The sequence below is a fragment of the Rana temporaria genome, chromosome 2 (genome assembly GCF_905171775.1).
Source record: "Rana temporaria chromosome 2, aRanTem1.1, whole genome shotgun sequence".
In the NCBI taxonomy this organism is placed as follows: domain Eukaryota; kingdom Metazoa; phylum Chordata; class Amphibia; order Anura; family Ranidae; genus Rana; species Rana temporaria.
Window position 1 is genome coordinate 99,859,110 of NC_053490.1, and position 23,151 is coordinate 99,882,260.

At 45.2% G+C, this 23,151-nt stretch overlaps 1 protein-coding gene across 3 annotated transcripts in view; it reads left to right on the plus strand.

The window, feature by feature from the left end:
• Positions 1-23,151, plus strand: part of LOC120929271 (hydroperoxide isomerase ALOXE3-like) — a 121,380-nt gene that overhangs the window by 28,777 nt on the left and 69,452 nt on the right. For 2 of the 3 annotated variants that reach the window (XM_040340594.1, XM_040340596.1), the window contains exons 3-5: positions 1,777-1,975; positions 2,819-2,900; positions 8,244-8,372. In XM_040340594.1, coding sequence (XP_040196528.1) covers positions 1,777-1,975; positions 2,819-2,900; positions 8,244-8,372 — 410 coding nt within the window. The remainder of the gene's footprint in view (positions 1-1,776; positions 1,976-2,818; positions 2,901-8,243; positions 8,373-23,151) is intronic. The other variant, XM_040340595.1, reaches the window with a different exon arrangement.

The following is a 23,151-nucleotide window of genomic DNA, read 5'->3' on the forward strand; positions in this document are numbered from 1 at the left end:
ATAAACTGAAAATAGCTGATCAAAAGTTTAGGACCACACCTCCAAAAAACCTAAACCCCCCCCCCCCCCCCTAAAACCGAAATCCAACTTCCAAACATGAACTCAGTAATGAGTAGCTCCGCCGTTATTGTTGATCACTTCAAAAATTTGTTTCGGCATGCTTGATGCAAGCGTTTCCATGAGGTGAGTGGGAACATTTCTCCAAGTGGTGAAGACAGCTGCACGAAGGCCGTCTACTGTCTGGAACTGTTGTCCATTTTTGTAAACTTCCCTTGCCATCCACCCCCAAAGCTTCTCAATTGGCTTTAGATCAGGGGAACATGCAGGATGGGCCAAAAGTGATGATGTTCTCCTGGAAGAAGTCCCTTGTCCTGCGGGCATTGTGTACTGTAGCGTTGTCCTGTTGAAAAACCCAGTCGTTGCCACACAGACGAGGGCCCTCAGTCATGAGGAATGCTCTCTGCAACATCTGGACATAGCCAGCAGCCGTTTGACGCCCCTGCACTTCCTGAAGCTCCATTGTTCCACTGAAGGAAAAAGCACCCCAGACCATTATGGTGCCCCCTCCACTGTGGCGTGTAGAAAACCTCTCAGGTGGGATCTGCTTGTCATGCCAGTAACGTTGGAAACCATCAGGACCATCAAGGTTAAAAAAAATTCTCATCAGAATAAAACTTTCACCTTTGAATGTCCCATGTTTGGTGCTCTCTTGCAAAGTCCAAACGAGCAGTTCTGTGGCGTTAAAGGAGACAAGGTTTTTGAAGACGTTTTTGTTTTTGAAGCCCTTAAGTCTCAGATGCTGTCTGATGGTTATGGGGCTGCAGTCAGCACCAGTAAGGGCCTCATTTTGGGTCGAGGATCGTCCAGTGTCTTGATGAGACCCTGCTTATGCAGTTCAGCAACCCGACCACGTTCAAAAAGGGAGAGTTTTTTTGCCTTTGCCATCACAACGTGTGACTACCTGACAGAAAATGACAATGAATCCACATCTTTGCACTGATTTGGCCTTTTTAAAGGCATGTGGTCCTAAACTTTTGATCAGCTAAACAGCATGTTTTAGTTTATTGGTTATTTTCGTGTGTGTGTGTGTGTGTGTGTGTGTGTGTGTGTGTGTGTATATATATACACACACACACACACACACACACACACACACACACACACACACACACACACACACACACACACACACACACACACACACACACACACACACACTCTATCTTCACGATCTTGGTACTCTCTTGCACCTTGCCCATCCAGCATCACAGAAAACGTCCCTCTTACTCGTTTCCACCAGCTAAATCAATTCACTTTACTTAAAAACTAGACTTTGGAAAATATAGGGATATTTCTGAGGGTTTGGGAAAGTTATTTGCAACACATTAAAAATATAGATAAAGGCTACCAATGAAACCTAAAACACTAAATGCTTTAACACTTTAATAGGTCAAGTTTTAATAAGCCTTGCTATTTAAGTTTGTGGCTTTTGCTATGTTGCACAACATTTTTGATCCTTTTTATTTATTTATTTTTTTATAGTAATTTTTCACAATATTAGTTATGTTCTTTATGAGCTCAGTATTTATGCATATGTTGGGAGCCTAGCCCTTTAGTTGCATTTTTCACAGTACAAAACATATCACTTGGTCTATAATCCGCTTTAGTCTGTTTATATCTACCAGCATGCTCTTTGAATTATCCATGACCAGTGCTTAGATTTGTAGTGTGTGTGCGCGCGCAGAGCTCTTAGATTCTACTTTTTGTCTTTTCCAGGTGAAAGAGTTTAATATCACTGTAAATAAAGACCTTGGAGAGCTCATGTTGGTAAGGCTGTCCATGGAGCGTTACCTAAATTTTCAAATGGATCCCTGGTACTGCAATTATGTCACTGTAACCTGTCCCAAAGGCCAACGCTACCAATTCCCATTGTATCAGTGGATATTCAAATCTGTGGAGATTCCAGAAGGGAAGGGTGAGATATGACTATCATTCTTATGTTGGAATTTTACTGTCTTTTGTAGGTACTTAATTTTCTTTATGAGGCAGGTGTGAAATATTACCAAACAATATTATTGGAGTCTAATTATGGAGATCTTTAAAGCACACTTTTTTTTTCTCAGGAGGGGGTAGGGTATTTGGAGGTGATGGGCTTTACCTTGCACTCTGGACCCCTGCATTGTGTATGTTATCCACTCCTGACCCCTGCACTACTTGAGCGTTACGTACTTGTAACCCAGAGCAGTGTATGCCTGGGTTTTACTTGACTATACTTATTCAAGTCCCTCTCACGGATTGGATAAAAATTGTGCTTATTGGCTTTGTCCTGTACTTTTCCCTTTGCCCCCCAGATTTGTCCCAACAATGGAAAGATTTTCTCTAGTAATGTTTGAAGATTATTTTGTGCATATGTAGAAAAAGCAGAGCCTAGTTTTGAGACTTTTGGAAAGTAGACTGTATGGCTCCCTGTAGACTGAACCCCGGACATCTTTGACAATGGCGGGGACAGGTAAGATAATGGGGGGGTGTTTAAAAGATGACTGTACTAAACCCACTGTTTTTTTTATTTTTCTAATAGTATATTCCTAGTTCCACCCATGACTTAAAAACTATAGTTTATTAACATAACAAGTCTCTTTTTTTTTTTTTTTGTCTGCCAGACTGAACATCTAATGCACAGCTGATATGTGTTACAGTAAAATGTGTGAATTTGAGTATCTGATCCTGCAGAGCACAAACATTAACTGGCTATCCGATTAATGTGCTAAATGGGAGAATTATGGTAGAAAATGTGACTGTATAACCTGTTCTGTTTCAGGTGTTGTGATAACTAAGAATACTCACCCCGTTCTCCAGCAACAAAGAAAATTAGAATTGGAGATGAATAGAGAAACTCACAAGTGAGTGATCAGCACATACATTCTATCTCTGTATGGTGAGGGGGGGGGGGGTCCATTATAGGAAAGATCATTTTCATACTTGCATCTTGCTAATGACACAACTTCTGCTCCAGCCTTCCTGCTTATTGTGTATTTTTTATTTAAAGAACAATTCTAGGTTTGATGCATTTTATTGCTAGATGCATTATAAACACTGGAGTTTAGCGCTCGGCACGAGTGCCATTTAGAAAATGTAAAGCATTTTCTGAATGTATACAAAGAAAAACAAAGGATGCGCCAATCTAAGTGCAGTATAAAGAGAAATTTTAATAAAATTTGAGAGAACAGCCAAATGGCTACTCACAGGTTGTATAACAGGCATATCTAATGGCTTTGGTCCGTTGTCACTGCGGTATCCGATGAATCCTGGTCCCCAGCGAGGTCTTCAGAAACAGGGGGAGCTGATAGTAGAGCTATATGGTACCAAAGCAAACATGAGGAAGTGCAGGAAGCCTTACAAGACGGCGTGCGTCTCAGGGTGAACCGCAAGCAGGATCGTCACACCGGAAGTGGCGTAATGGAGCAGACCAATCAGATTACGCGTTTCACAGCCTCCGCTGTTTCATCAGATCCATGACGTCCAATCATAGAGGACATCTTGTATAGGTAGGCAAATGCTGTGATGGGTCAACCAATACAAATGCATAGAAGAGATGCCTATACAGCACAATCAATGAGTATAATCGACACTGAGCATAAAAAAAGAATAAATATAAAGAAAGTCCAATTTAAAATCGATTTACAATAAAAATAATCTAAAATACAATACAATCTAAAATAAGTAAGCAATAGAAAGTTAAATTATCTTGTTATGATACTCTAAAACGGAAGTGAAATTCTGGCATACAATGGGGTTTATTACTCAGAATAGCAATAGAACCCATGAAATATATAGACAATATAGTTATACTAAAATAGGGCCGGATACCAAAACAAATGACGCAATGTCTAGCAAGGTGAAGGTATGCATGTATGTATCTTGCCTGTCCACCTCATCCAGTCAGAGAATGCTTTGTATTCATTCAGAAATTGCAAAGCTTTTTTGGAATGACACGCTTGCTGAACGGCCGCCGTCCTGTGTTCACAAGACTTCACACCACCCACCCAGCAAGGGACCTGGAAGCAAATAAAGACCACTGGAGTGGTGGTGTCATATACCTTAACGTACATTATATCCTAAACAATTGTCATTAAACTTGTTGAATTTTTTTTTTGTTCAACCTTTGATAACCTCTGCTACTTGTGTATATTAGATTTGTTTTAAAGAGGGGGTTCACCCTATATATTTTTTTTTTTTTCTAGCATTAAATTAAGCATAGTAGCGCGAGCTACAGTATGCCTGTATTTTTTTTGCCCCGTACTCACTGTGCAATCCTATAGTGAAGATTCCTATTCAGAGGGAAGATGATTGACGGCCGGCTATGGCGCGTCACGCTTCTACGGAAATGCCCGAAATAGGACTTGGCTCTTCACGGCGCCTGCGCATAGTCTGTGCGCAGGCGCCATATAGCGCCGTGAAGAGCCGAGACCTACTCCGGCTCTCTTCAGGGGGTGCGACGTGCCATAGCCGGCCGTCAATCATCTTCCCTCTGGATAGGAACGCCCATTCCCCGCGGGGAGTCTGAATCTTCACTATAGGATTGCACAGGGAGTACGGGGCAAAAAAAATAAATACAGGCATACTGTAGCTCGCGCTACGATGCTTAATTTAATGCTAAAATGTTGTTGTTGTGGGTGAACCACCGCTTTAAGTTGATAATTTCAGTGCGATATTCGTTGGGTTAGAATGATTTGTTTTGTATATTTTGATTTATTTTTTAATATTTCAGAAGATTAACTATATTTTAACTTGTTGGCTTGGGAGATTACTTATGCACTGAGTAATCCTTGCTAGTCCAACCCACAAAGAGAAATTGGCTCATTTATATTTTTTCCATAATGAAACATGAATACAACATAAAAACAAAATAATAAATCCAAATCAATTTGGATCATTCGTTATGTCATATACGTTATTTTAAATGCTCCACACATCCAAATGAAAAATTTCATGAGTAACAATTTTTGTGCAAACTTCTATTTCTAATGAAACAAATTGAACATGTCTAGTGTACAGTAAAACCTTGGTTTGAAAACATTTTGCAAGACTAGCAAAATGATTTTAATACATTTTTTCCTTGGTATACAAGCGATGTCTTGGTATAAAAGTAGCGTCATGTCACAACTGAGTATGAGGAGCCTCTAAGTGTAGCAATATGGTTACATTTAATGAGGGTACAACATTTAGCAACTTATTGCTACACTTAGAGGTGCCTCTTTTATATCCTGTAAAAAAAGCTTTGATATACAAGTGCTTTGGATTACAAGCATGTTTCAGGAATGAATTATGCTCACAAAACAAGGTTTTACTGTATATGCACTCGTTCCAATGATGGCTGTATAGCATTTCTCAGGGTTCCTGATGGGGACAATAGTGGACCATATCTGCATAATGTGTAAAAAATAGCAACTTGTAGTCCCCATCAGAAGCCGTGCAACAGGGTTATATACAATCGCAACTGGAAGACTGGGACAGAGGAACACCTTATAACACAGCTGATCGCTGTAAAAGCCTCTGGCTATCATACTGATCAGTCACTGTGCAGCCTGCCCCTGTGTTTTCTCCTTCTTTTTTTAAATGAAGAAAGTTGCATTTTTTTACCTTTCTCCTTGATAGAAGTGAAAAGTTTAAATATAGAAAACGGTAATAAAAAAAATCTAAATTGGGGTTTGATCTAGTGTCGGTTAAAATTATGGCCAAGGATCGAGTCGGATGGGTTTAAAAGTCAGATCTGTGTATTTTAGGTAGGTTTTTTTTTTTTTTTTTTTTTTATGTCAGTATTTAGACAGAATAAAAAAGCAAAATGCACACTATTGTTTCTAAGCCTTGCTATGGGTACAAACAAATATACGGTATCTCTCCAAGTGAGTAAACCCCTCACATTTTTTGTCACATGAAAAGATAAAATATTTACAACACTAAAATGACTCTGCTACTATGTAAAGTAGTTAGTGTACATTACATTTTTCATCCAAGGATAGGGACTCTTATTGAAATGCACCACCTCTCCAACAGTAAGGTATACAAAAGAATATATGGAAATAGGAGATTATTCTACTCGGCACAATCATCACATTTTTTATTGAATAAACAGATGTTGACATATGAATCTTATGATTGTGGATTTGCGACTCTACATGTTTCGCCATCATACTGGCTTCTTCAGAAGCTTATGGTAAAACTTATGTACAGTAACACCCAAATGCAAGCACCACTCGGGACTATCAAGACCCCAAAGGGGACAGTTCCAGCAAAGCCTGTAAATATGCTTATCTGTTGGTATGCAGCGCGGCTCCCTGGCGCTCAGCTGAATCTGCTTTCATTCTTTCCTCTCCGGCTGATGTCGGCAGAAGCGCTTGGCCCAGCCCACTGGAGCTGTAAGTCAGATCTGAAGAGGCAGCTGGAAGCTGTGCTGTTATACATAAAGATAAGCTTTTTTTTTTTTTTTTTTTTACCTAGCACAGGGACATTTACTGGTTTATTACAGTCCAGATGTTAAGTTTTTATAAAAGTGGGTTTACCACTTTAATGTCTAAACAACTGGCAACAGGTCGGTACACCCCTAAGGGAAAATGTCCAAATTGGGCTTAAGTGTCTATTTTGTGTGGCCACCCTTTTCCAGCACTCGCTTAACCCTCTTGGACAGAGCACAGGTTACCACTGGAGTCCTCTTCCACTCCATGACAAAATCACAGAGGTGGTGGATGTTGGAGACCTTGCGCTCCTCCACCTTCCATTTTGAGAATGCCCCACAGCTGCTCAATGGGGTTTAGGTATGGAGACATGTTTGGTCAGTTCATAACCTTTACCCTCAGCTTCTTCAGCAAAGCAGTGGTCATTTTGGAGGGGTTTTTAGGGTCCAGTCTCCGAAAGAGGGATCATGCGCTGCTTCAGTATGTCACAGTACATATTGGCATTCATGGTTCCCTCAATGAACTGTAGCTCCCAAGTGCCAGCAGCACTCGTGCAGCCCCAGACCATGACACTACCACCACCATACTTGACTGTAGGCAAGACAAGCTTGTCTTTTTATTTTGCCTGGTTGACACCACACGTTTGACACCATGTGAACCAAATAAGTTTATCTTGGTCTCATCAGACCATAGGACACGGTTCCAGTAATCCATGTCATTAGTTGGCTTGTCTTCAGCAAACTACTGTCTTGTGCATCCTCTTTAGAAGAGTATTCCTTCTGGGATGACAGCCATGCAGACCAATTTGCAGCGTGTGGCATATGGTCTGAGCCCTGACAGGCTGACCCCCACCCCCCTTCAACCTCTGCAGCAATGCTGGCAGCACTAATACGTCCATTTCCCAAAGGCAACCTCTGGATATGACGCTGAGCATGTGCACTCAGCTTCTTTGTTCGACCATGGCAAGGCCTGTTCTGAGTGGAACCTATCTTGGTAAACCGTTGTATGGTCATGACCTCCGAGATGCAGCTTGGTTTCAGGGTCTTGGTAATCTTCGTATAGGCCATCTTTATGTAGAGCAATTTTTATTTTATTTTTTTCAGATCCACCAGACTTTTGCTATGAGGTGCCATGTTGAACTTCCAGTGACCAGAAAGAACGAGAACATCAAATAAACACCTGAGACCTTGTAACACTAACGAGTCGCATTACCCCAGGAAGGGAAAATGGCTAATTGGGCCCAATTTGGACATTTTCACTTAGGGGTGTACTCTTGTTGCCAGTGGTTTAGACAGTAATGGCTGTGTTTTGTAGGGGGGGGGAGCAAATTTACACTGTTATACAAGCTGTACACTCGCTACTTTGTAGCAAAGTGTAATTTCTTCAGTGTTGTCGCATTAAGGGATATAAAAAAACATTTACAAAAATGTGATAGTGTCACTCTCGTGAGATACTGTACATATATTGCTGCAATTGCCAGGAGCATTTTATTTTGGATTGTTCTTGGGTGCAGGGTTATGGTAATAAAGATATACTGATACATTTCCAATTTTTTTTTACTATTGTACAAATTTTCAATTGCAAAGAAAAAAATCGGATACCGACTTTCATTTATCACCAAGTGAAGGCCCAATTTGTATTAATCATATGGATGCACTAAGTAGTTGCGATGATATGCACAGTTTTGCAAAACTGTTTAGATATTTAAATTTGTTTTAGAAGTGTTGTAACTAAACACTGACTTGGTTCTAGTAACTGGACCCATAATAATAATAATATAATCTTATGTAGGTGGAAAGTTTATGCAGAAGGTGCCCCCCATTGCATTGATGTAACCAATAATGATCTACAGAATCTGCCTCCTAATGACCGGTACTCCTTCCAGAAGCAGGCCAGTTTTGGTTCTACATTCAATTCCACGTATGTATCAAGCATTTATTGATCTGCAAAGAAATCGGACAATATAAAAGGTCTGTAAACCCACTGCCACCAATTTGGTGTAAGACATAAGCTACAGTCTGTACTGTAGGAAACCTGAAAATATTGCCTAGTACCTTTTCTGCAGTCATCACACTGTGCTCAATGGGCAGAGCAATCAGAAAACGCCACTGCAGGAAAGTTCCTTTGATTTCCTGTACCGGCACAGATCTGATTGGCACTGTTATGGTCATGCTGGGTTCATATAGGGGGGGGGGGGATATTCAAATGTTAAATGAGACTCAAAACATTTAAGCAATGTAAAACTGTAACAAATTACAAATATACAATTTGCATTTTTTTTATTGCCAGCCCCTGTTGCACTCGAGCCACTCACAAGCCAACACTCTTTGTCATGTCTACACATACAAATGTGTATTGATTAAAGTTTGGGCTAGAAATTGCAAAAGGTTTTTGCAAACACATTATGGGCTTGGCAGGGACCGACTGAGATTTGAACCATCTATGGGCAGGCTGACTGTACCCAAGTTGATCCATTTGATTTGTGTAAAACCGGCAAGTCAGATTTTTACATGCAATGTATTGCCAGTGGCTATAGCCTCTAGTGGTGGTCACATTTTTTTTTCTCCCTGGCAAGGTTGACTTCCTGCATCCGCCATCCCGGGAGAACAAAATGGCTCCACTGGAGGGATTCCTCCATCAACATTTCACTATTAAAATGACAAATTGCATTTCAAATTTATTTAGAGCTAAATTCCAGATTTTTTTTTTTAAATGCATATACAGTGAGTTGTTTTACAGGACAGTGACTTGTATTTTTGCCAATTCAGTCCAGAGATTAACAGTGCTCTACCACACATCTGCCATGTCGGGTAGCATATGAGACCTGATTTTTATCTGTTGTGGTTCTGTAAAGCCCCCCCAAAACCAGCCTTTGCCTGAATAATAAAAGATGCATCGCAAAGGTGAGCTCCACTCCTTGTCATTCTGCTGTCTATCAGCATGTTCCTTGCACTGCAGTACAACCATAGCTCCCAACTTTTGAGGCACAGTCCCTCATTCAGCACAATGTCCCTTTTTGTCACTTTCTTAATTTTGGTCTGATATAGTGGTATATAAAATGCACTGCTTATCTATCAGTGTTTCCCAGTTTCTAAGTTGCTCCATTTGTAAATTCCAAAAGCCAGTATAAAGGACTATAGTGGTAAAAAAAAAAATCACTTTAACTAACCCACTTTTTTTTTTTTTTCTCAATTCTCCTCTAACCATTTTCCATCTGGGCCAATTCTGACACTTTGCTCATACATGTAAAAATCTACTTTTTTTTTTTTTTTTTTTTTTTTCTCCCTTCGCCTTTCAGGACAGCACCTTGGAGAGGGCATAGCTACACCTCTTCCAGGAAACGCTGCATGACAACCACCCTTTTTAAAAGGGGCTGCTTCCACCATGCCTTTAGTTTGTTTCCTCCGCCATGGTGGAGGCACTGCTGAGGGACCAGAGGGGCTGCACTCTTTCCAGGAGGGGGTTTTGGCAGTACCTCCATCTGTGTGTTTTTTTTTTTTTTTTCTTCCAGACCAATCCAGCTCCCTCACGCACGTGAGGGGGGCGCTCCGGTGTCTCTTCCTTCGCCGGCTCACAGAAGTAATGGTCGGCCGGGGGTCATCCGTTCAGGGTATTTGGGGGGGCCGTGGTTGTGCTCCCTGAGTGGCCATACCAGGTCTCTGGTACCGGACGGCAGGTGACGTCAGTTCAGTGGGTGGAGACTTCCAGGGGGTGTAGCAGCGATTGGTTCCAGCTGCTGGAACGCAGGAGAAAGAGGCGGGTCATCTGGCCGGGGACTTCCTTCCGCTCTTGGGAGGAGCTGAGGAAAGGAAGATATTTAAAACCCAATGGCGGCAGCTGCGGGGGTCCATAATGGAGGAAGCTAGACCGTCGGCAGCGATGGCGGATGCAAGCGCCCAGGTAGGAAAGGTACAGTTGTGCCTTTTTTTGCACGGTTTCTATCTGCTATAGTGTTAATGCTCTAATAGCAGTTCAGCAAGGAGTGAGACTCTGGGACACATAGGGTGTATAAGAGTACTGTGTTCTCTTGGGGTTTTTATTTAACCCTAAAAAGACCGGGGGGTTTTTCTGTTTACTGTTTCAGAAAGCCACAGCTAAGTCGGAGAACAGGAAGAAAATGCCCCTCATGCAAAAACCCTTTAAGGAATTCTTGGCCAAAACCACTGTGCAGATCCTGCATTGCGGATTTAGTGAGGGAAGAATCTATACAGGAGTGTAAAGATCTCTTATCCTCTGTAAGAAAAGAATTGGCAGAGACCCTAGGGACAGTGCGTTCCCTGGTAGAGAGGCCAGAGTTCCAGCCAGGAACAGTTCTCAATCCAGTCTCCCTCCATCCACTTCCAGACCAGTGCAGAGTGAGTCTGAGGAAGAAGGGGGAAACATTCCCCCGCCCTCAACCATTGTTTCTGAGGAGGAGGAGGAAGAGGAGACGAGATCCTCTAGGTATAAGCTTTCACTAGAAGAGATGGACGAATTGCTTAAAGCAATATATACCACTCTGGAAATTCAAGAGGAAAAATCCCAGTTGTCGATACATGACAATGTATCAGGGGCTGGAGGAAGTTGGATGGTCTTCCCAGTCCACAAGATTCTTACAGATACCGTTAGAGCGGAGGGAGCCAGAGAAGACAGTTTTTTTTTTCCTCTCCAAAGCCCTCAAAATATTTCCTTTGAGGAAAAGGAAGAGTTGGTTTGGAACAAAAACAAAAATTGATGCCGCCTTCTCCCAAGTATCTACAAAAAAAGATTGATCTAGCTTTCGAGGATATGTGCATCTTTAAGGATGCTATGGACAAAAGGGCAGATGGGCTACTAAAAGCTTGGGACTCGGTACTATCCAATCTGAAAACCGCAATGGCTGCCACGTTTGTTGCCAGGAACATGGAGTGTTGGTTGGAGCAACTTAAAAACAATTTGATAGCAGGCGCTCTAAGGAAGGAACTACTGGAGTCCTTTCCCACTTTGCTAAAAGCGGTCAAATATATGGCAGACGCTTCAGCAGAATGCATCAGGATGACGGCCAGATCCTCAGCGTTGGTTAACTCGGCTAGTCTTTAGCCATCTGACTAAAGACATGGTCAGGGGCCTCTAAAGTAAAATTGTGCGGAATTCCCTTTTTAGGAGACCTGATTGGGCCTGAACTAGAGTCTGTCCTTGACAGGACGGCAGATGAGAAAAAAAAGCTTTCCCACAAGTGGTGCAGCAAAGGAAAAATTGAAGTCCTTTTCAGCAAGCCATTAAGGAAAGAGACCAAGCAGAGTCTTGGAATACTCGGTCAGGAACAAGTCCTTTTTTGTTCTGAGCCTAATCGGACTGGGGTTTCAACCAGAGTTCTCAAATACCTAAAAATCTACTTTTAAATCGCAAATCTACCAAGGGACTGGGAAAAAGCCCTGGCAATGAAGTCTCTTTTGCAAGAGCAAGTTATTTCCCAAGTACCAAAGGATCAGGAGGGGAAAGGGTTTTATCCCCACTTTTTTTTTTTTCTGGTCAAAAAGCCTATAAAGTCTCTGCTGAGACATTTGCTGGTGGCAGCGAGAGTGTATCCCTGTCCTATGGAAAAGCGAAAGCCCTCCAAGAGCTCAATGGTTTGAGGATTGCAGAAATCCAACAAATGGAGAATCTTACTTTGGCAATGAAGGACCAAGACAGTAGGTACCGAAGACATGGGCTCCTTACATGACATAAAGAGAAGAGACAGAGTTGTTGAGTAAAGGAAAGTGGCGGACAGCAGGGGAGGGAGATCGGGGCATGGTTGGGTGGGAAAGAGTTTGAAATAAGTTGAATGGTAATAGTGTATATAATCAACAGGATATGTGGAATTGTTAACATGTATGACTATATCTGTTTGAAAACAATGAGGAGAAACTTATGAAAAAATTTATAAAAAGCCTTTGGGAAAGTTTTGCCTGATCCTCAATTTGAAGATTCTCAACCTGTCCATAAAATACAAAAAAATCAGAATGGACACGATTTTTTTTTTCTGTGAGGAATCTACTCATCCCAGGTTGTCACATGGCATCGATCGACCGGAGATGCATATCTCCATGTTCCAATAGAACCCCAGTCACAAAAATGTCTGCGGCTAGCAGTCAATCTGGGAGGAGGGGAGGTCTGGCACCTGGAGTTTCGGGCCCTGCCCTTCCTCTTCTCCCAGTGTATTCACGAAAGTGATGGCAGAGGATTTGGAACCCTAGAGGCTGAAGGGAATCCCAATAGTACCTTACTTGGACAATCTGCTGCTGTTCGCAGACTTGGATCAGGTGGAGGTCAATCTACAAATAACCCAAGCACACCTAGAGGGTCTGGGTTGTCTTCTCAACCTTCAAAAATCCAATCTTCTACCATTCCAAAGGGGAGAGGTTTTTGGGGTCCGAAATAGACTCGGTAGAACTGAAAATATTCCTTCCCCCCCCCCCCCCAAGAGAAGATAAAAAATTGCAGTCGGCTCTGAAAGCACTTCAATGCGACTCAGATCTGAGACAAGCTATGTCCACTCTAGGTCTGCTGACAGAGGCAATTCCTTCAGTACAGTGGGCCAGATTTCATGCCCATCCTCTGCAGGCAGACATCCTGAAGAATTGGTTTTTTCGGGAACCTCTAGAAAAAAGGTTCAACATAGAATCAAAAACAAAGATCACTCTGGTGGTGGAGAAACCAAAGAAACATCTCAAAGGGGCTCCTTTGGAGCTTTCCAGTTACTTGCCGACTAACGCATGCGAGTGCATGGGGGTGGGGATCCCACCTGGAACAGGCAACCCAGGGGGTCTGGTCAGTCAGAGGCCAGAAGATCCTCGAATTGGAGAGAGTTGAAGGCTATACAGCCAAGTCTTTTCAACTAGCTCTAAAGAAACACGTACAAATACTATCGGACAACATGACGGCAGTAATATATTTGACAAAACAAGGGGGTACAAGAAGCAAGACATTGATGGAGCTAGCTCATCAAATTCTGAGATGGGCAGAAAACAATTTGGCCTCTGTACGCAGTCCACCTGAAAGGTACAGAAAACGCCCTAGAAGATTTCCTCAGCAGGAAAGAAATAAGAGAAGCGGAATGGTCTCTGAACCGGGAGGTATTCGAGAGTCACCGAAAAGTGGGGTTTTCCTGTGGACCTCTTTTGCAAGAAAATGCAAAAATGCCGCCTTCTCTGCAGAGGCAGGCTCAGGCTCTCGGGATGTATGCGTTGGCACACAAGTGGGACTTCCCTTTGTCTTGCACATTTCCCCCATTTCAACTGGTACCAAAGGTGCTGGTGAAATTCAGAATGGAGTCCACAGAGCTAATCTTGATGGCCCCCTACTGGCCAAAGTGGCCTTGGTTTGCCACCTTGACGAACCTCTCATCAAAGCCCCCATGGAGATTGCCGATCAGGGCAGACCTGTTGTCTCGGGGTCAGAGTCTACATCCAGATCCAGGCCATCTCAACCTAACGGCATGGTTTCTGATTAACAAACCTTAAGACAGAAGGAATTATCAGAAAAACGTAATACCCTCCTGGCAAGTAGAAGTCACCCGAGCTATATACTTTAAAGTCTGGAAAGTCTAGAATACTGGATGTTCCAGCAAGAACTTTAATTTTCTTAATACTATCTCAGTTCTAGAGTTTCTTCAAGAGGTATTGGAGAAAGGTTTAGCAGCAAGTACCCTCAAGACGCAGGTAAGCTGCCTTAAGTTTTTTTTTTTTTTTTTTTAAACTGTCAAGGGAACCGTTAATCAGATTAAAATTTTTATTATTTTTTTGGGCTATGGCAAGAGTAAAGCCTAGACCTATTTTCCCAAATGGGATTTGTCTTTAGATCTTCAGGCTGTTCCAATACTTTGTCGCACGGTATTTGCGCAGAAACTTGGGGGCAAAAAAACACTAAAGTTGGCCCAATTTGTTTAATGTGAAAGCCATTAGGCTGAGTAAATGGATACCTAACCTGTCACACTTTAAAATTGCGTCTGCCCGTGGCAGCAAACTACGGTGCTTAAAATTCTCCATAGGCGATGCTTTAAACGCCTTTTACAGGTTACCAGTTTAGCGTTGCACAGGAGCTCTGGTGCTAGACTTATTTCTCTGACGTTCGACAATACTTCACGTGTGAAATCACCCTTTACATATGCGTATGGGAGTAATATATTCGCTTTCAATTTTCCCAAGGCGTCTTTCAGGACAGCACCTTGAGAGATAGCGACTCCTCTCCTTCAGGAAATGCCTTCTTCCCAATTCTTTAAAGGGAGGCCCCTCCCAGGAACACTCAGTGTTTGTTTCCTCCGACCCAGAGGGAACATCTTCTATGGGGGGGAGTCTATATTCCAGGTGAGCCTGGAGGACAGCTTCCTTCTTACCACTTCTTTTTTTTTTTTTCAGTTGACAATAAGCCAGCGAGATCGTCCGCCCTCCCGTGCTACCCATTTGGTGGCGGTAGTGGCCGGGCTCTCCTTCCCCTCCGTTGTGCTCGGTGAGGGCCAGATGCAAGCGGCGGCACGCGCCATTTGGGTATACCCAGGATGCACGCGGTCGCCGGGTTGTTGCGTCATTTCCGGCACATCTGCAGGGGGAAGGGGCAGGGCAGAGGCTGGTGTCTATTTCCTGTCCGGCCCGGCGCAGCGGCGCTATAGGAGTCCGGAAGCATGTTGCAAAGCCACAGTGAAGCTCTGGCACTCTGCGATGGAGGTAGCAGAAAACCCAGCGGTGGGGACAGGCACCAGCAAGAACCCGGCGGGAGGCAGCACTGCAAGTCTGTTTTTCCCTAATGGGATTCTACTAGGGCTGTTATTGATTAAAAATTTTGTGTTCCGTTTAAAAAAAAAAACGATCGACTAATTTCGATTAATTATAATACGCATACAGATCCAACTACTTTTAGCTGATCTCCTTGCAGGCTGATTCCCAGTGCAGCTACCAACCACTGTAAAAATGGATAGCAGGATACAAAAAAACACAAAGGCAGCGCTCGATGGGAATAGCATTAAAACTTTTGTAGTCTTCAAGTAGGTAACAAAATAAATATTGCACTGGCGATAAAATCGATGTAGCTACATAAACTGTAAAAATGGTGCAAGTAATACCAAATGGTAGCAAAAGCAGTCATAAACATGTAGCTAAATATGATACTGGTAGAAAAATATGTACGATACCACTGCTAAATCCAGATGAGGGGTCAACATCAGGCCGTCGGCATTTAGATGTCCCGTGAAGGGAACTATCACACTTCCCTCTATCAACCTGGGATTCTACAGCCATCCACTGGGAGTTGTAACAGCCCTTGTGTGTGGCAGATAGTAAGGTCTCGCCGGCATTCAGATATGAAGGCACAGCAAATGAGGCCTTCAGATGGACACGGCAAGCCCCGCCGGTGTTCGTGACGTCACCGGATCTCCGATGGAACTCCATGAAGGCCTGGAAGCCAGCGGAGAGGTGAGTACCAATTAAAAAATTTTTTGAATGATCAAAAAAATTTAAGATGAATTACAAGTTAATTTCCACAGCCCTAGATTCTACCCTTTTTTTTTTTTTTTTTTTTTTTTAATTAAGTTTTTATTGGAAAATTTTTAGTTTACAAACATATAAACAAATGCGTCAAAAAGACATGAGACACCGGACTACAGTGAGAACAGGGACGCAATAAAGGCAAATATCAGTCATAGGAGCACATTTCCACTACAGTACATGCAGGAACTGTTACATCTGAGAGACATATTATACATATCGGGAAAGTGCAACCACTCACAGCAGTCAGCCCTGCATACTCCCCCCCCCGAGAGGTCAGGAAAGGGACCAATGTCAGAAGACCACCCGAGGGGGGGGGAGAGGAAGGACCAAGTACCGGAATGGAATGTAGTCGAGAAAGGTGAGTATAATTATGTCAATAGTAAACATAAGAATAAAATAAAATAAATAAAATAAAATAAAATGAACTGAGACGAAATGAAATGGGGGGAGGACAAGATCAGGGGTGAGATGGATCACAAGGTCTGATTACGATAAGGAATAGTAGTCGTACCAGGACGTGACAAGAGCCACCGCTCGCTTTACATTATCATCAAGAAGGCCGTGTACCAGAGGTAAGTTCACTCACCAAACACTTCTCTCCAGATCTGCCATTTTTTGTCAAAGCTTCTCCTCTGGCCCATTCTAGAGGCAATTTGAGATTCGTATATATAGTTGTTACGAGTGAAGGTGATGACATCTGAGAGATTTGGGACTGTGGAGGACTTCCAGTTCCGGGTAATCAACGATCTCGCGGCTAGTAACAGGTGTGTCACTACAGTACGGAACTGAGGGGGGAAGGAATCAATGTTCAGTCCAAGTAGGGCCAGTGCAGCCCCTGGTCGGGTGAGAATCCCGGTAATAGATGATATGCATTTGAACAGACTCCTCCAGAAGCTAGTTAAATGTTTACATTTCCAAAAGACATGTATAATATTACCCACCTCTCCACAATCCCTCCAGCACAAGGGGGAGTTGTCTTGGGAGAACTTAGACATTCTGTATGGCGTAAGGTACCACCTTAGGGCAATTTTTTGGGCAAGTTCCCAGTGGTTAGTGCATTTGGATGCTTTATACACCGAATTGAGGGCCACTCGCCATTGAAGGTCTGTGAAGACAGTGCCCAAGTCTTCCTCCCATTTCAGGAATGGGGGGGACTTGACAAAGGAGCGCCTGTGCTGGAGAAGATTGTAGAAGAGGGGAATCCCCTTGGTGGAGGGGGATGTGGATACGTAGAACCTCCATATCTGATCTGGGAGGAGTATTCTGTGTTCACTGAGAGAGCTAAGAAAATGTGATACTTGGCGAAACTTGTACAGATCTGATTGGGTAAGGTGGTATTTTGCCTGAAGGGACTGAAACGTGGAAATGCGGTTAGCACTGAAGAGGTGAGATATCTGCGTGATACCCTTGTCTTTCCAACTTCTAAGACTAACATTGGGGATTGCGCTTTCTAAGACGTCAATAGGGACCGGAACTTCCACCAACGCGTCGCGGGGATCAGTCCTGTTCCCAAGGTCCCTCCAGGCCTCCAGTGAGGCCCGAGGAGACAAAGGCAACCTATGTAGAGGAAAAGGTTTCCACCTGTCCAGATACAGCAAGGAGACCAAGTCCTTGGTGGGACTCAAGGATCTCTCAATACTGCACCAGGGGGTCGCCTGGGGGTTTGTGAACCACACCTTGAGCTGGTTTAGAAGGGAGGCACGGTAGTAGTCTCTTATGTCCGTTAGGCCCATACCCCCGACTGACCTGTGTCTGGTTAAGAGTGTCTTAGAGCATCTGGGCTTACGCGAACCCCAAACATGGGACCTAAGGGTAGAGTTTAATGAACGGAGATGGGGGGGCTTTTAAGGGAATAGGGAGTGTGCGAAAAATGTACAGGATCTGGGGAAGTAGCAGCATCTTAAAGGAGGCAAGACGCCCAACCCAGGAGAGTTCTATTTTGGAAAGGCGCATCGACTCCCTATTGAGTTTCGCTATTAGCGCTGGGTAGTTGGCATCTGCCAGTCCGTAAGGGTCTGCTGTGATCTGAAGACCTAGGTATGATATGCTGTTCTTGGCCCACGAGTAGGGGAAGGTTTTTTCCAGATACGCTTGGGTGGGGGTTGGTAGGTGCATAGGTAAGATAGTTGATTTGGAGGCGTTCACCTTATAGTAAGAAATATTGCTGAAGGAGTGTAAAACCTCCTGAACATGGGGGAGTGATGATGACGGAGATGTTATGGACAGGATGATATCATCAGCAAACAAATTAATTTTATGGGATATACCTTGGATAGAGAACCCAGTGATATGGGGATGGGCCCTAATCTTTTCTGCTAAAGGTTCGATTAGGAGGTTAAAAATGGAGGGAGAAAGAGGGCATCCCTGTCGCGTCCCGTTGGATATGTGGAAGGGTCTTGAGAGGCAATTGGATGTGAAGACCTGGGCTGAGGGGTGTGAGTAGAGGGCCAGAATAGCAGACATAATGGGGCCTTGGAACCCGAATTTAGTTAGGGTATGGGACATATAGTTCCAATGGACCCTGTCGAACGCCTTCTCCGCGTCCAGAGAGAGGAGCAGAGAAGGCGTCCGAGAGGCCCAAGCACACTGTACAACCCCTATGATCCTGCGGGTGGCATCTGAAGCCTGTCTTCCCGCAGTGAAGCCAGACTGGTCAGGATTAACTAGGGAAGGAATGACAGTCAGGAGTCTCTGGGCTAGAATCTTGGCATATAGCTTAACGTCTGTGTTCAATAATGAAATGGGGCGGAAGTTTGAGGGAACATCGGGAGGCTTACCAGGTTTAGGGATTGTGACAATATAAGCGGAAAGCATCTCAGGAGGGAGACTAGCAGAAACCATAGCTTGTGAAAAGACTGAACACAGTGAGGGTGCAAGGATCTCACCAAACGTTCTATAGTAGTCATTAGGTAGGCCATCAGGGCCAGGGGATTTACCTAGGGGCATCTTGGATATGATTTTCTGGATCTCTGCAGATGTGATGGGAGCATTAAGTGCATTGAGTTGTGTAGGTGACAGGGCAGGGAGGGATATGTCAGCTAGAATACCCTTTTTTTTTTTACTCCTAGGTGGAGGGCCGGTCTCCTTTCTATCTATCTATCTATCTATATCTATCTATCTATCTATCTATCTATCTATCTATCTATCTTATTTATTTATTTCTCTAGTGGCTTGGGGGCCTGTCTAGGCACAAGAATGGCACTCTTTCTTTCCTAGTGCACCTATTTAGGGGGCCACATGTGGGGACGAGGTTCTCACTAGGGATTCCCCTGCTTTCTTCTGCTTTTTCCTCCAGGTCAAGACTTCTGACACAAAGGAAATGTCCCTCATGTAGATCTAAGATGAGCGAAAGTTGCATGTATTTCTCCTTTGGTTCAAGAGGAATCAGCCTCTATGCGGGAAGAGTTGATTACCTCTGCAAAGAAAGAACTGTTTGCCAAGATCCAGACCCTTCGTGACTCTAGTTTCCCCTTCCTCAACTCAGGCCTCCACCTCTCAGGATTCGGTGACGTTACCAGCTCTGGTTTCCTTGGCTGAAGAGCCAGTGTCCAGGAAAAGTTGCTCCCATGTACCCTCCAGTGAGGGGTCAGGGGAGGAGTCTGCAGTATCCCCTTCAAAATTTAAGTTATCCTTGGAAGAGGTGGAGGGCTTACTCAGGGTCATCTGTCACATTAGGCCTGAACTAGGAAAAGAGGGATTTAAGTTTGCATCACCGCATGTATGCTGGTCTAAGCGAGATTAAGGGATGGACCTTTCCGGTCCACTCAGTCATTTCTGAGGCCATAATTAAAGAATGGCAGGATCCAGAGAAAAGGCCCTTTCTCTTGTCGTCCATGGACGGACACAGCCTCTTCATTCATGACAAAGTGGGTTATGTTCCCTGTTTACAGGAGAGGACTAGGCAGAACATGTTAGATACAAATACATGTCATTTTAAAAACAGAGCTGAACAGCCCTGCCCAGGGGGCGGTCCCTCCGGACATAACCCTCCTCCCAGCAGCATGCAGCCTCAGTTTCGTTCTGCCTAGCAAAGGAGGACGTATGGCTCCCTTTGGGCCCAACGCCCGAAGAAAGGATTTTATTTTATTTTCTATTTATTTTTATTTTTCTACAACCGTTGGCTGAGACAGGCTGGATATTATAGATCCTTGTAGTCTTCTCAGTTCGGCCAGCGAGCGTGGGCACACCTTTGCAAAGAGGCTGGGTTTGCCACGACATGCCCCATGACTCCTGGGGTGGCCAGTGAGCTTTGCTCCGAGGTCCGCACATGACTGAGCTGTAGTGTTGTCTCGCTCACAGTGGACCGGGCTGACGGCTACCTCCATTGCGGTTGTATGCCTGTCTGGAATGCACCAGTGGGTCGTCGCAAGGACGGGTAAGTACAGTCCCTCCCTCTGTTGGGTGGTGGTACGGCTGGGCATTCCAGGGGTTTGGGTATCCTCCCTTCCCTGCTCCCCTTTTTCCCTCTGCTTGCTGTCGGGATGGGGCGGGGGCACCTGGTGGAGTGTACTGTGCGCCTGGCCTATGTGTGTCTTTTTTTTTTTTTTCAGGTTTTGGGGGCTGAGCAGTCTTCCTGGCTTTCACTCCTTTTTAAATGCTGTGTTTTGCCGCGTTCTGGCGGCGCTGGAGCCATTTTTTAGTGGGTTTTCAGTTAGCATTGAAAATCCCATTGGCGGCCATTTTGCTGTAGCCACACCAGGCTCCACGTGGACGCTCCGCGGCCATCTTGCTTGAGTCTATCGGCCTCTAGTGTTGGTTTTCACGGCGCGCAACGCTGTTCTCCTCACAGCTTTTCACTACCTCACGACTTCTCCACACACGCAGTGTGCGGGACACGGGCAGCGGCGCGGAGCAGTTCTTCTCCGGTGGTGAGTCCCCTGTACAACCTCCCCCCCCCCCCCCCCCCCCCCCCCCGGTCAGCACTGCAGGAGTGGTGGGTTCATTCTGAACTGAGCCCTGGGAGTTTTTTCCTCAGGTTTGGTGTCAGTATCTAGTCCTACTTCCCCCAGCATGGCAGAGGCAGCTGGTACCTCTGCTTCTGCACTCACTATAGACTCCTTGTCGGCAGTCCTGGAGACATTTGTGGCCAGGGTGGAAGCGGCGTGTGGCAGTAAAGGGGGTAAAAAGCGCCCCCTCCCTCCGCTATCCCCAGGGGAATGTTCAGATTCAGACCAGGACCTGGCTGCGCAGGTGCCTGGTTCTGTTGTATCTGAAGACGTGGACCAGGACCTTCCTGAGGAAGACACTGTAACTGGGTCTGGACATAAGGCACTTGTCAGGGAGCTTATCAATGCTGTAAGGGACTCCCTTAAGCTAGATAGTACAGCTGAGGGCTCGGTCTCTTTTGGTTCACACAAATCAGACCGCTCTGTTAAGGTTTTTCCTTATGTGCCCTTCTTTGATAAATTCATTGATGCGGAATGGGAAAAGCCGCAGAAGGCTTTTGTAGTCCCTCACCGCCTGGCGGTTCGATACCCCTTTGAGGAGAACATCTTGAAGAAGTGGGCTTCTCCTCCGGTGGTGGACCCTCCGGTCGCCCGGCTAAACAAGGTGACCACTCTCCCTGTAGAGGGAGTTCCTGCTTTTAAGGATCAGACTGATAGACGATCCGAAGCACTGACCCGCTCCATGTTTTCCATGCTGGGGTCTGCCTTGCGGCCTATTGTGGCCACTGCCCTGGTGTCTCACACTTACTGAGTGGGCAAAGATTTTGCGCCAGGCTGCGGAGGAGCACCAGCTCCCATCCGAGGTAATTGGACTGGCTGACCAACTGGTCCAGGGCCTTGTCTATGTTTGTGACGCTTCGCTAGATGCAGCACCCTTGATATCCAGGGCTTCTGTCTCGGCGGTGGTTTTACACCGCCTCCTTTGGCTAAAATGCTGGTCTGCGGACCAGGCCTCTAAGAAGGCCCTGGCGGATTTACCCTTCAAGGGTGAGAGGCTTTTTGGGTCTTCTCTGGACGACATTATCAAAGATGTCACAGGAGGGAAAAGCACTTTCCTCCCTCAGTCCTCCAAGGGGAAGGAACCCCGCCGCAAGCCGGGTCCTTTTCCCGCACAGAAGCGTTTTTTTCGTCAGTCATGGCCCGCGGGTAAACCCTCCCAGCCCGACAGGGGCTCAGCTGGGGGACAGAAACGTCCCTGGGTGCGTAAGCCAAACACGCCGGCACCCAAGCCCGCAACTGCATGAAGGCCTGCCCCCGCCCGTCTCATGGGTGGGGGGACGGCTTCGCAGGTTCACAGCTCGGTGGACCTCTCTGCTCTCCGACCGATGGGTCTGCGAGGTGGTCTCTTCGGGGTACAAAATGGTTTCTTTCCTATCCCCCGAACAGATTCTTTCCCTCAAGTCTCCCTCTCCTACCAGCTCGTCGGGCTGCCCTGTTGGGGGCAGTAAGGGACCTGCTAGGTTGCGGAGTAATTTTACCTGTTCCGCAGGACGAGAGGTTTCAGGGTTTTTACTCGAATCTGTTTGTGGTCCCGAAGGACGTGGGTCTGTCCTATTCCTGGACCTCAAGGCGTTGATTGTCTTTGTGAAAGTAAGAAAGTTCCGCATGGAATCGATTCGCTTGTGGTAGCTGTGCTCCACTCGGACTTTCTGGCATCCTTGGACATCAAGGACGCATACTTGCATGTCCCAATCTGCGCAAGTCACCAAAGGTTTCTGCGTTTTGCGATCGGGGAGGATCACTATCAGTTTGTGGCCCTCCCTTTTGGTCTGGTGTCAGCACCAAGAGTTTTCACCAAGGTGCTCGAGCCGATCCTAGCTTTGCTGAGACAGCGAGGCATTGCCATCGTGGGCTACTTAGACGATCTCCTTCTGAGAGCAGCTTCTGCCTCAGAATTAAGGGAGGACGTGTCTATAACCAGCCAGACCCTCCAAGAGTTCGGGTGGGTCTTGAACATTCAGAAGTCGGTCCTGGTTCCGACTCAGCGCTTGGAATACCTGGGGTTGATTCTGGACTCCTTAAAAGCGAGTTTTTCTACCCCTGGAAAAATTGCAGACGCTCCAGTCTGCTGTGAGTTTTGACAGCCCGCAAGTGGTCGTCACTTCGGTTTTGTATGCGGGTTCTGGGCCTCCATGGTAGCCTCGTTCGAGGCGGTACCGTACGCCCAGTTCCATACCCGAGTACTACAGAGGGAGATCCTGTCCAAGTGGAACAGATCCCCATCGTCTCTGGATTGTCAGATTCAGGTCAGCAATCTGGTCAGGACTTCTC